Here is an 11,420-nt window from a genome sequence, read left to right as displayed (position 1 = left end):
TACTTCTTGTAATTGTGCTGTTTTTCCCCTGTGTTGTTGTCTATGTGTCCACCTCCCTGTGATTTGTATGCTGTTGTTTCTCCCGCCCCCCTCAGTCTGTTTTTTTTCCAATTTTGATATCTATCTTTGGCTATTTACACAACTATTGCCAGTCTTCACATTTTTGTTATTTAGTCTAGTTATTTAGTTAGACCCAGATGTTGCAGACTTCAACAATGAGTTTTTTTTTATCTTATCACATCCGGTTATATTCATGTCACCAATATCTAATTCCATGAACAGTACCATTTCCATCTAAGGGTAGTAGAAGTAGAGTTGATCCGTTCATGTCTCCGCATATTAAATTGCCCTGACACGCAGCTTTATGTAATCAGGTACCCAGCCTCCTTAACCACCCCACCTCACCAAAGTCTTGTAAGACACAGACACAAATGTCAAATGTGGCCTAATATCACCACTATCTGATGTCTTGTAAAATAAAAATTGATTTAAAAACAAAATATTGACATAAGCTAAATTTAACAACATCAAAAAATGCAATGTTTCAATGTTAGTTTATTTTATATGTTTATTTACTTATTATTTTATTAACATAATGCACACATTAAATCCATGGTAAAAGTTATTTTAAATCTAGTGTTTATTCACAAACATGGTTAAAACAATATGTAGTATAAAAATGTATTTTTGTTGTATACCGTGTGGCTTTACAAAGAATGTGTTAGCTCACTTTTGGCTTAGCTCAATCACACATCACCATTAACGACATTAATTAATCAATTAATGTTAACTATCCACTTAATACATCCAATTAATTTACAATAAAATGTACATATTCATCAATACATTGGAAAAGAAATATACATGGTAAAGTAAACTGTAATTAAACTTTTTATGGAATAAATTAATATATTTTGTAAAACAGTAGCTAGCAGTACCAAATCCAAACATGTACAACAGCATTTTATTTTGGCTCTAATGTGACCATCATTCAGTGAAGTCTAGTGTCTAGTAGTTAAGAGCACACAAAAGCGCTACACCTCGCTTGATCCAGTGCTCTTGGGATTTGTCTGTTGGAATCTCCACAGCAAAAACAAAGTTGGTTGAGTGGCCAGTGGTGGAGAGTGTGCCTGAGATAGACAATGTTTAACATAGTTAGACAATGTTTAACATAGTTAGATAATGTTTAACATAGTTAGATAATGTTTAACATAGTTAGACAATTATCAACACAGACAGATAATGTTTAACATAGTTAGACGATGTTCAACATGGACAAAACAATTAGACAATGTTTAACATAGATAATGTTTAACACAGTTAGATGATGTTCAACAGCTAGACAATGATTAACATAGTTAGACAATATTTAACATAGTTAGACAATATTTAACATAGTTAGACAATATTTAACATAGTTAGACAATATTTAACATAGTTAGACAATATTTAACATAGTTAGACAATATTTAACATAGTTAGACAATATTTAACATAGTTAGACAATATTTAACTTAGTTAGACAATGTTTAACTTAGTTAGACAATATTTAACTTAGTTGGACAATGTTTAACTTAGTTAGACAATATTTAACTTAGACAATGTTTAACTTAGTTAGACAATGTTTAACTTAGTTAGACAATATTTAACTTAGACAATGTTTAACTTAGTTAGACAATGTTTAACTTAGTTAGACAATATTTAACTTAGACAATGTTTAACTTAGTTAGACAATGTTTAACTTAGTTAGACAATATTTAACTTAGACAATGTTTAACTTAGTTAGACAATGTTTAACTTAGTTAGACAATATTTAACTTAGACAATGTTTAACTTAGTAAGACAATGTTCAACATGGACAGCACAGACAATGTGACATAAAATCTTTATACAGCTGTCTGTGACATAAAATCTTTATACATAAAGCATAAGCTTTTCATACAGCTGATTGTGACACAAGCTCTGTATACAGCTACCTTCAAACCCCTGTAGGACCTACCTGCTCTAGTTAAAGTCTTGTAGACAGGACACACATACACCCTTGTAGGACCTACCTGCTCTGGTTAAAGTCTTGTAGACAGGACACTCATACACCCCTGTAGGACCTACCTGCTCTAGTTAAAGTCTTGTAGACAGGACACTCATACACCCCTGTAGGACCTACCTGCTCTGGTTAAAGTCTTGTAGACAGGACACTCATACACCCCTGTAGGACCTACCTGCTCTGGTTAAAGTCTTGTAGACAGGACACTCATAAACCCTGTAGGACCTACCTGCTCTGGTTAAAGTCTTGTAGACAGGACACTCATACACCCCTGTAGGACCTACCTGCTCTGGTTAAAGTCTTGTAGACAGGACACTCATACACCCCTGAGGTCGCTGCCTTGCGGTTGGCCATGGGCTTGAGCCAAAGAACTGGCATGTCGTTGTAGAGTTCCTTGGGCTTGGACTCTGCCAGCATCTGTGTGCCGTGGTCCCAGCAGGCGCCTTCAACAAACAGCCCTCTAATGTAGCAGCCGTCTTCAGGGGCTTGACTCAGCTCAGTGTAGTTCTCTCTGATAACCTACAGACACAATTGGCTCAACTGTTTCATAATGAAAAGTTTCATAATCAAAGCTACATGATAACCTAGAGACACAAGTGGCCCAACAGTTTCATAATGACCTCAAAGCTAAACCTACAGACACAATTGGCACTACTGTTTCATAATGACCTCAAAGCTAAACCTACAGACACAATTGGCACTACTGTTTCATAATGACCTCAAAGCTAAACCTACAGAGATAGGCTCAACAGTTTCATAATGACCTCAAAGCTAAACCTACAGACACAATTGGCACTACTGTTTCATAATGACCTCAAAGCTAAACCTACAGACACAATTGGCACTACTGTTTCATAATGACCTCAAAGCTAAACCTACAGAGACAGGCTCAACAGTTTCATAATGACATCAAAGCTAAACCTACAGACACAATTGGCACTACTGTTAACCTACAAACACAATTGACTCAACTGTTTCATAATGACCTCAATGCTAAACCTACAGACACAATTGGCTCAACAGTTTCATAATGACATCAAAGCTAAACGATAACCTACAAACACAAGCATTATTTTTTTAAACTAGATTAATAAGAGTTGTAGAACAATTGTATTGGTAACTTGAGAACAACTGTTGCAAAACTGCATTTTGATGATCAGGAAACTAAATTTGTAGAACTAGTAAAATTCCCTTTTTGAACCTGATGGTCTAATGAAGTAGAGTTCACCTGTTTCTGTGACCTATGAAAGGATAGTGTGGTCAGCACTAAGCCCAGCCGCTTAGATACTCATCAGAACTGTGTAGACTCAGGAACGTTATACTGACTTGAACCCAGATTTAAAAATTTTAAGAACTATATTTTTGAAATTCTCAAAAACAAATCTAATAACCATAACCAACATATTACCTTGATAACCCAATATAAACAGTAATCTGTTATAACCATCACAAGAAAAATCAAACAGTTTGTACCTGGAAGTCAAATGTGATGGAGTCAATGGATATGACTTTCTTCCTAGCAAAGTTCTGCAGGGTTCCAGTCAAAAAGGCTTGAGGGAAGAAGAAACCAGAGATCCAGAAGACCTGGGAACACAGTGAAACATTTGGTTATATACATTATAAACTACACATAATTTAAACAAGAGTTTTTGGACTTGGTTACATTATTTAAAAAAAAAAATAAGCGCTACTGGACTTGGTTACTCATATTTTAACCCAGAGTAGCTGGCCTTGATTACATACATTTTTTTTTTAAAGAGTTGCTGGACTTGGTTATATAAATATTTTAAAAACGAGTTGCTGGCCTTCATTACATACGTTTTTTTTTTTAATGTTGCTGGACTTACACAATTTGAAACCAGAGTTGCTGGACTTAGTTAGAATGTGTTAGTTATTGCAAATTCATCATCACAGTGATTGCTAATAATGGAACATAATTTGTATAAACATAATAGGATAACTCTATCCAAAAGTAAAAAAAAATGATAGTAAACTTACAGCTGGGATCCCTTTGTCTATCCAAAGTTGGATGAATGACATCCTAGCTATGAGATCTGTTACCCAGGATGCAAGGGGTTTCAGTGATGGATAAGCCTGCAAAACAGGATATTTAAAGATTTAAAACAGTAATGATAGGCCTGGAGTTTTAAATAAAAAATTATAAAACTTACAAGAAATGATGGAAAATTTTAAATAAGATCATGATTAAAGTTAGAACATGTTTAAAAAAAATAAAAAGCTAATGATAAAAGAAACAAAATTATTTTTAAAGATAAAGTTAAGAAAAGATCAGATATATCAGAAGACTTGTATTAACCAATGATAATGCATTGTTTGAAAGTTTCACCTTGGAGGCCCACATAGATGGGACAATGTTGTTGAAGAGACTGTTTGCCATGTCCTCAAGTTGTTGTGACATGACCACAAGACCTTTCAGGGCCTTCTGCAGGTCCAGCAGTGATTGATGAATCACATTCAGCAGGCGATTGTACCTAGATTGGATTAATAACCAATCAGTGTTTTAATATGTTGACACCTCTTATTTCTAACTTCTAGCTGTCAATGTAGATCAAATGCTTCACAGGATATTCATAGTTGGATTATAGAGCTCACAATTGCTAGCCCAAATGTCTCAAGTTCAGATCCCAGGCTCAAGTCTGTAGTCCACCTAGCTCTGATGAGTCCTGACTCAAATTAGAGAAACAAAAGTGGCTGGGCATGGTGCTGACCTTACTATCACCTTGCATGCTGAGGTCATTGAAACATCAACTCTACTTCATATGCTCCATATGCCTTGGCCACGAATGGGAAAAGAGGATGAGAACCATGTAGGAGCACTCACCTGATAACCTCCTGGACTAAAACAGTATTCATCGACTGCTCATACAGGACTGGGTACTTCTCCATGACAGATGCCAAGTTCACAGCTTTAGGGACCTTTTCTATAATTCCCAGGGCAGTTTTCTCCATCACCTAAGTCCAAAAGTACATTTATTTTTTTGGCCACAAACACTTTGTAACAAAAACAAATCCTACAAATGGATATTTAATTTTGTAAAAAAAATCATCTCTATTCCCACTGAATTTTTAAATCCTTTATTGACATTGTTACCATTATTCTGAACTACATAAACTTAGTGTTTTGAGTTGAATTTTAACTCAGGAGTACTAGTTACTAGAGCTTGTTACTTAAATGCAACAAGATTATACACAAAAAACTAACCAAAAAAATCCATTCATTATCTGCCTCATGGACTCTTGAATTTTATTTTAATTAAAAAAATGACCATTGAAAACAAAATGTATAGACTGACCTCTTCCCTGGACTGGCCAGCAGCTGCACTGGTCTTTGGTTGGAGCTGTACCAGGGCCTTCAGTACGTTGAAGGTTTCATTCTGGGCAAATGTGATGTTGGCGTTGTCATGGAGACCAAAGATCTCTGGGGTGTCGTTGATGGGCAAGCTCCTGATGTAGCTTAGGTAGCCCTGAAATAATACAAGTCAAGGTGTTTTGTTGAGTGACTTGATATATCAGGTGTTTTGTTGAGTGACTTGATATATAAGGTGTTTAGTTATGTGACTTGATATACAATTCAAGGTGTATTGTTGAGTGACTTGATATACAGGGTGTTTTATTAAGTGACTTGATATATAAATTGTTTAGTTGAGTGACTTGACATATAAAGTGTTTAGTTGGGTGACTTGATATACGAGTCAAGCACATTGTTGAGTGACTTGCTAGTAGTTAGGTTAGTGCGACTTTTATGTAGACTAACACTCTTGTTATATCAACATTTGGTTATATAGTAAAATGACATAAATTTTTCTCTTTTACAGCTAAATGAACCAGACCAATAAAAAAACCTCTACATACACTGAGCTCTAGGTCTGGGCTGATCTGCTTGTAGATGCCAGACTCGGAGTAGCTGTAGTCCGTCTGGATGATCTCAGGTTTGTAGAAGCCACCCAGGACGTTCATCAGACAGCGCCGGTCCCAGTCGTCCGTCACACGACCTCCGTAGTTGATGTGGCCGGCTGTGTACACCAGGACCTGTGGGGAGAGCTCATTCTGTTAGTTGGAGCTTAAGTCACTGGGAGCTTAATACAAATTTAGTCTTTTTTTCAATCTAACACTGTATATATGTGTGAGCTTAAATATTTAATCAGGTTGTGAGCTAAAGCAGTGTCTGTAAGGCCACACAGAAGTGTCTACCACCCCAACCTATATGAGTAACTTTAAAGTATAAGTTTGTGATAATTTCTATTAGTGTTAAGTTGCTGTTGAGATGCCGCAAAGTGAGTGTGCAGCATGTGTTGAAGGTGGAATTTCCTTGTCTTTGTTAATGAGTCTTGTTTTGTTTACTTTCTCTTTTGTATTATGGTAATTATTTTTATGTCTTCACAAGGACTTTGTGGTAGCTAATTCACAACAATGTGCTCAAACAATATTAGATTGTACGTTCAGAAATTAAACAGTTTATAAAAAAAAGGTAATAAAATGGTGCTGTATGAAATAAAATCAACATATAAATAAATCTGTTTATGAAAAAAAATTGTCTTATGAAATAAAATTGGTTTAAGAAATAAAATCAATGTATGAAATAAAATTAGTTTGTAAAATAAAATTGGTTTACGAAATAAATTAAGTTTATGAAATAAAACCAGTTGATGAGATACATTCAGTCTATTAAAAAATAAAAAAGTAGCAACCTTGAAGGGAATGTCAGCATACTCCTGCAGGAACATCTTGAGCTGGCTGACACAGATCCTCAAATCTCCGTCAGTGAACTCATAGGGTATGTTAAACCCTAGGGCCCCAAACTTTCTTCTCTCTATGACAACACCATGGAAGAAACACAGGGACAGCAGCAGGTGTTTGAACTCACTCACCTGGATACAGACAATACAGGTGAGAATTCTAGGACACTGATCAGTGCAATTTCAGAAATAGTAATATTTGTTATAATGTGTTGCTGTCATGATAAATGAAAGGGCCTGATCAATTACACAAACAAATGATTTTAATTTAAGTTTTCCAGATGCATATATAACAAATTAAAAAAAACAGAAACTACTGAAATACTGTTTACTGAAGTTCTTTAACATATACTAGAGCAATAAATTATTTTACAGCCATTTTTGCATTATTTTAGCACTGTAGTATTTAATTTTTTATAGAGACAGAAGATCACTAGCAGTTTCTTAAAATCAAGATTATCTTAGAGAATAAATGGTGAATGTAGAGAAACATACTTTTCATTTTTAAGACTTAAATTGAAAAAACCCTGCTCCTAATCTTTCACACACTCTACTGAAGCCATTGTATTTAACATAGTTAAGAGATCATATTTACACAAAAAAGCTAGAACTATTTAGTTGGGAAGGGAGGTAAGTTTAGAGTTGTAGAACCTTGCTTTATTTTAAAATATTGAATTTGTGTACATTTTTAGACATCTGACTTTATTTAAACCCCACACAGAGCAATTATGTATTGTTTATGTCATAGACCAGTGTCCTATACAATATAACAACTACTCCTTCAAAGCTAGACCTAAACTGACCCTATCTCCGCAGTGGTTGAGGAAATCATCAGTGAAGCCCATGTATGAGCGCAGTAGGTTGGCCTTTATGCCTTTAGGTGGCTCCACTGTCATCTTAGAGCTGTTCTGTAGAATAAACACTGGGAACTTTTCACTGGGCATGCTGGTCAGCCACAGACGGAAGTCTCGGTGTACCTGGGGAAGTGGGAGAACACATTTGTTGATGTCTGCATCTAGACCTGGGAACAAAACTGTTTTTGTAGTTTACCAATTTAAAGAACCAGTTTTACCCAACTTTATTTTAACAGTGATTAACCATAATCACCATTTTGTGATTAAGCCAGATTAAGTTAGATTTGTATTTAAACCTGTTTTATCCTAAATTTTTGTATAGATCTGATTTTATGTTAAATTGAATTTTTTGTCAAGAAACCAAACTTAGTATCTAATCCTGTCTAAACTTGGTTTAGTGTGTTTAGCTGACCTTGTCTAAAACCAAGTTTTTGAGTCTAAAACAAATTTTTGTGTCAACACCAAATTTTTTTTTTTCTAAACCAAATTTTTGTGTCTACACCAAGTTTTTTTTTTCTAAACCAAATTTTTTTGTCTAAACCAAATTTTTGTGTCTTCACCAAATTTTTTGTTTCTAAACCAAATTTTTTGTCTAAACCAAGTTTTGTGAGTGGAGCTGACCTTGTCAGGATCAATCTGTTCCACCAGCCTCTCCAACATGGGCATGAAGCTGGGTGCCAGGTGGCAGTTCTGGAAGAAAACCCATTTCCCCCTCTCCATGGAGGATTTCATCATGGCTTCAGCCCTTGGACCCTGGGGATTATAGCAACACAATTTTTTAGTTCACAGTAATTTAAGTTGTTTCAGTTGTCTGTTTATACTTTGTAAAAAGTGTTCATTCCTGCTAAATTTAGTTATTATTCATTATATAGGAAAACCGCTCTTTCCTCTAGCTAAACTTGAGAAAAATAAGATCTTTCTTTCCAGCTACAACTATACGAGCCAGATTCATCTGCCCTTGTCCTGATAATAGGGCTGTATGAGATTTATCTACCCATGTCCAAACAAAATGTCAAAGTTACCTGCCCCTGTCCTAACAAAAGGTCAGATTTACCTACCCATGTCAAAACAAAATATCAGATTTACCTGCCCTTGTCCAAACAAAATATCAGATTTACCTGCCCCTGTCCAAACAAAATGTCAAATTTACCTGCCCCTGTCCAAACAAAATGTCAAATTTACCTGCCCATGTCCTAACAAAAGGTCAGATTTACCTACCCATGTCAAAACAAAATATCAGATTTACCTGCCCGTGTCCAAACAAAATGTCAGATTTATCTGCCCTTGTCCAAACAAAATGTCAGATTTACCTGCCCCTGTCCAAACAAAATATCAGATTTACCTGCCCCTGCCCAAACAAAATTTCAGATTTACCTGCCCCTGTCCTAATGAAATAGCTGTGAGTTTCTTGGCAAACCTCATGGTTTCAGCAAACTTGTACAGGTCGTTGGCGGGGTCAGTGCCCTGGGACAACACAAAGACCAGGGGTGTGGTGGGGGAGGAGTCCTTGTAAACTAGGCCAAGGTCGGAGGTCTGGGGCTCAATGAACCGCTGGCCCATATTGGCAGCCACGTAGTCCTGCATGGCATTGGTCACTTTGTCTGGACGGAAAGCTTTCAGCACAAGGAGAGCTTGAAACTTGTCCAAGTTGTCTGCCCATGGGCCAGGCAGTTGCTCTCTGGAATTAAAATTAAAATTTTAGTCTTGTAAAATATTTATAACTGTTGATTGGGATTCATTGATAGTCTTTGGTGAATCAACTATTTATAATGTGTGATACAAATGTGTGATACAAGTGTGGAGAAAGGCTATGCATTAGAAGAAAAGTAATATAATACAATTGGTTTTTATTATAATAAAATATTTTGCTTACCTGAGTTATTTCCCTTTAGATTATTTTTTGGCTTTTTAATACTAAATCCTATCTATAAGGTATTCTGCCCTTTTATATACTAAAAACTATCAAAAACAGTTCATTTTTCATTATTTAAAGCTATTTAATAGCCATCAATGACTAATTTAGATACCTGTGGGGTTCTGCACTGTCAAATATTCTTTTGAAGCCGTCTAGATGGTTTTTGATGTCCTCAGCAAACAGGGAAAACTTTGGCAGGGATGGCAGAGTGAGGATCTCACTCCAGGACCTGTCAGAGATCCACTCTCTGGCTGGGTTGGGCAGGTCTTTGGGTCTGGTGGTCCCTCCTGCTATCAGCAGACGCCATTCATTCTAGGGGAGACAACTTCATCCATTCACCCAAAACTCATATCATAATAGATTAAGTGATAGTTTTTTTTTTTAAAATAATTTTCAATTATGTTTTTTTTATTAATTAACATTTAACAATTATGTAGTATTTTATACAAAAAAATCTCTAAGAAATGTCTGATTATTAATTAATTAAACAATTTTAGTACTTAATTAGTTTTACTTCAATTTTAATTTTTTTTAAAACATCAAGATATGTCAACTTTTGACATCGTAACATGGTTTAAAATTCTGCTGATAACAAATCATAATAAAATAGATTATGGCTATATATATATATATATATATATATATATATATTAATGGACTGAAAAGAGCAAACCAATTTTCTAATGAGAATTAAAGTTTACCATATCAATGATGCCCTCATGCATTTGTATGCGCACACACAGCAGAAAAGCAAAGAGCAGCTTGTGTTTCTCAAACAAACTCCTGCACACGTTGGTGTACAGGCTGAAGGTGAAGAAGTTGTTGATGTTCTTTATCCTCTGGGGAATGTTATCTAGAGAGAAAAAATATGTTTTGTTCTATAGGGAATGTTATCTGGATAGAAAAATATTTTTTTGTAATGTAGGGAATGTTATCTGGAGAGAAAAAATAATTTTTTATTATAGAGAAAATGTTATCTGGAGAGAAAAAATAATTTTTTATTATAGAGAAAATGTTATCTGGAGAGAAAAAATAATTTCTTGTTCTATAGGGAATGTTATCTAAAGAAAAAATTGTATCTTTTGAGGAAGGTTAAGTAAAGAGAAAAATGTTATTCTCTAGGTGATGTTATTTAGATAAAAAAACATTTGTCCTCTGGTAAATGTCATCTAAAAGATACAAATTATACTCTGGGAAGAGTTAAAAAATATTCCAGTGAATGCAGAGTTAATCCAATCATTACAGCGATAAATGCTGCTAATTTTTTTCCTTACTACAAAACATACTTTTGCTGCCCTAACCTGAACTCCATTCTAAACCTACTAGAAAACAAAACTTCAATATGATATTGAGTGTGCTCAGTCACTGTTCTGAGACATTATAAAAATTCTAAATGTCAACCTGCTCTCTCAGCCTGGGCTATCCCACCCAGGAAAATTGTGATAAACCACTAGACTACTGGTACATACCTGCTCTCTCAGCCTGGGCTATCCCACCCAGGAAAATTGTGATAAACCACTAGACTACTGGTACATACCTGCTCTCTCAGCCTGGGCTATCCCACCCAGGAAAATTGTGATAAACCACTAGACTACTGGTACATACCTGCTCTCTCAGCCTGGGCAATCCCACCCAGGAAAATTGTGATAAACCACTAGACTACTGGTACATACCTGCTCTCTCAGCCTGGGCTATCCCACCCAGGAAAATTGTGATAAACCATTAGACTACTGGTACATACCTGCTCTCTCAGCCTGGGCTATCCCACCCAGGAAAATTGTGATAAACCACTAGACTACTGGTACATACCTGCTCTCTCAGCCTGGGCAATCCCACCCAGGAAAATTGTG

General features: G+C 35.6%; 1 protein-coding gene across 1 annotated transcript in view; it reads right to left on the bottom strand.

The window, feature by feature from the left end:
* Window positions 1–555: 555 nt before the first annotated feature.
* Window positions 556–11,420, bottom strand: part of LOC131956513 (dynein axonemal heavy chain 1) — a 66,609-nt gene continuing 55,744 nt past the window's right edge. The window contains exons 65-78 of the mRNA XM_059320999.1: window positions 10,272–10,423; window positions 9,683–9,882; window positions 9,030–9,333; window positions 8,277–8,408; window positions 7,605–7,778; window positions 6,754–6,933; window positions 5,918–6,094; window positions 5,359–5,529; window positions 4,887–5,017; window positions 4,392–4,536; window positions 4,043–4,138; window positions 3,518–3,628; window positions 2,329–2,563; window positions 556–1,130 (exon numbers count right to left, since the gene is read on the bottom strand). Of these exons, the coding sequence (XP_059176982.1) occupies window positions 1,009–1,130; window positions 2,329–2,563; window positions 3,518–3,628; window positions 4,043–4,138; window positions 4,392–4,536; window positions 4,887–5,017; window positions 5,359–5,529; window positions 5,918–6,094; window positions 6,754–6,933; window positions 7,605–7,778; window positions 8,277–8,408; window positions 9,030–9,333; window positions 9,683–9,882; window positions 10,272–10,423 (2,330 nt within the window). The 3' untranslated portion in view covers window positions 556–1,008. The remainder of the gene's footprint in view (window positions 1,131–2,328; window positions 2,564–3,517; window positions 3,629–4,042; window positions 4,139–4,391; window positions 4,537–4,886; window positions 5,018–5,358; window positions 5,530–5,917; window positions 6,095–6,753; window positions 6,934–7,604; window positions 7,779–8,276; window positions 8,409–9,029; window positions 9,334–9,682; window positions 9,883–10,271; window positions 10,424–11,420) is intronic.

Source organism: Physella acuta, unplaced genomic scaffold (genome assembly GCF_028476545.2).
Source record: "Physella acuta isolate Inbredline_101_S28 unplaced genomic scaffold, ASM2847654v3 ptg001157l, whole genome shotgun sequence".
NCBI lineage: Eukaryota > Metazoa > Mollusca > Gastropoda > Physidae > Physella > Physella acuta.
Note: the sequence above shows the minus strand (reverse complement) of the source record. Positions and strands in the feature narration are given on the sequence as shown.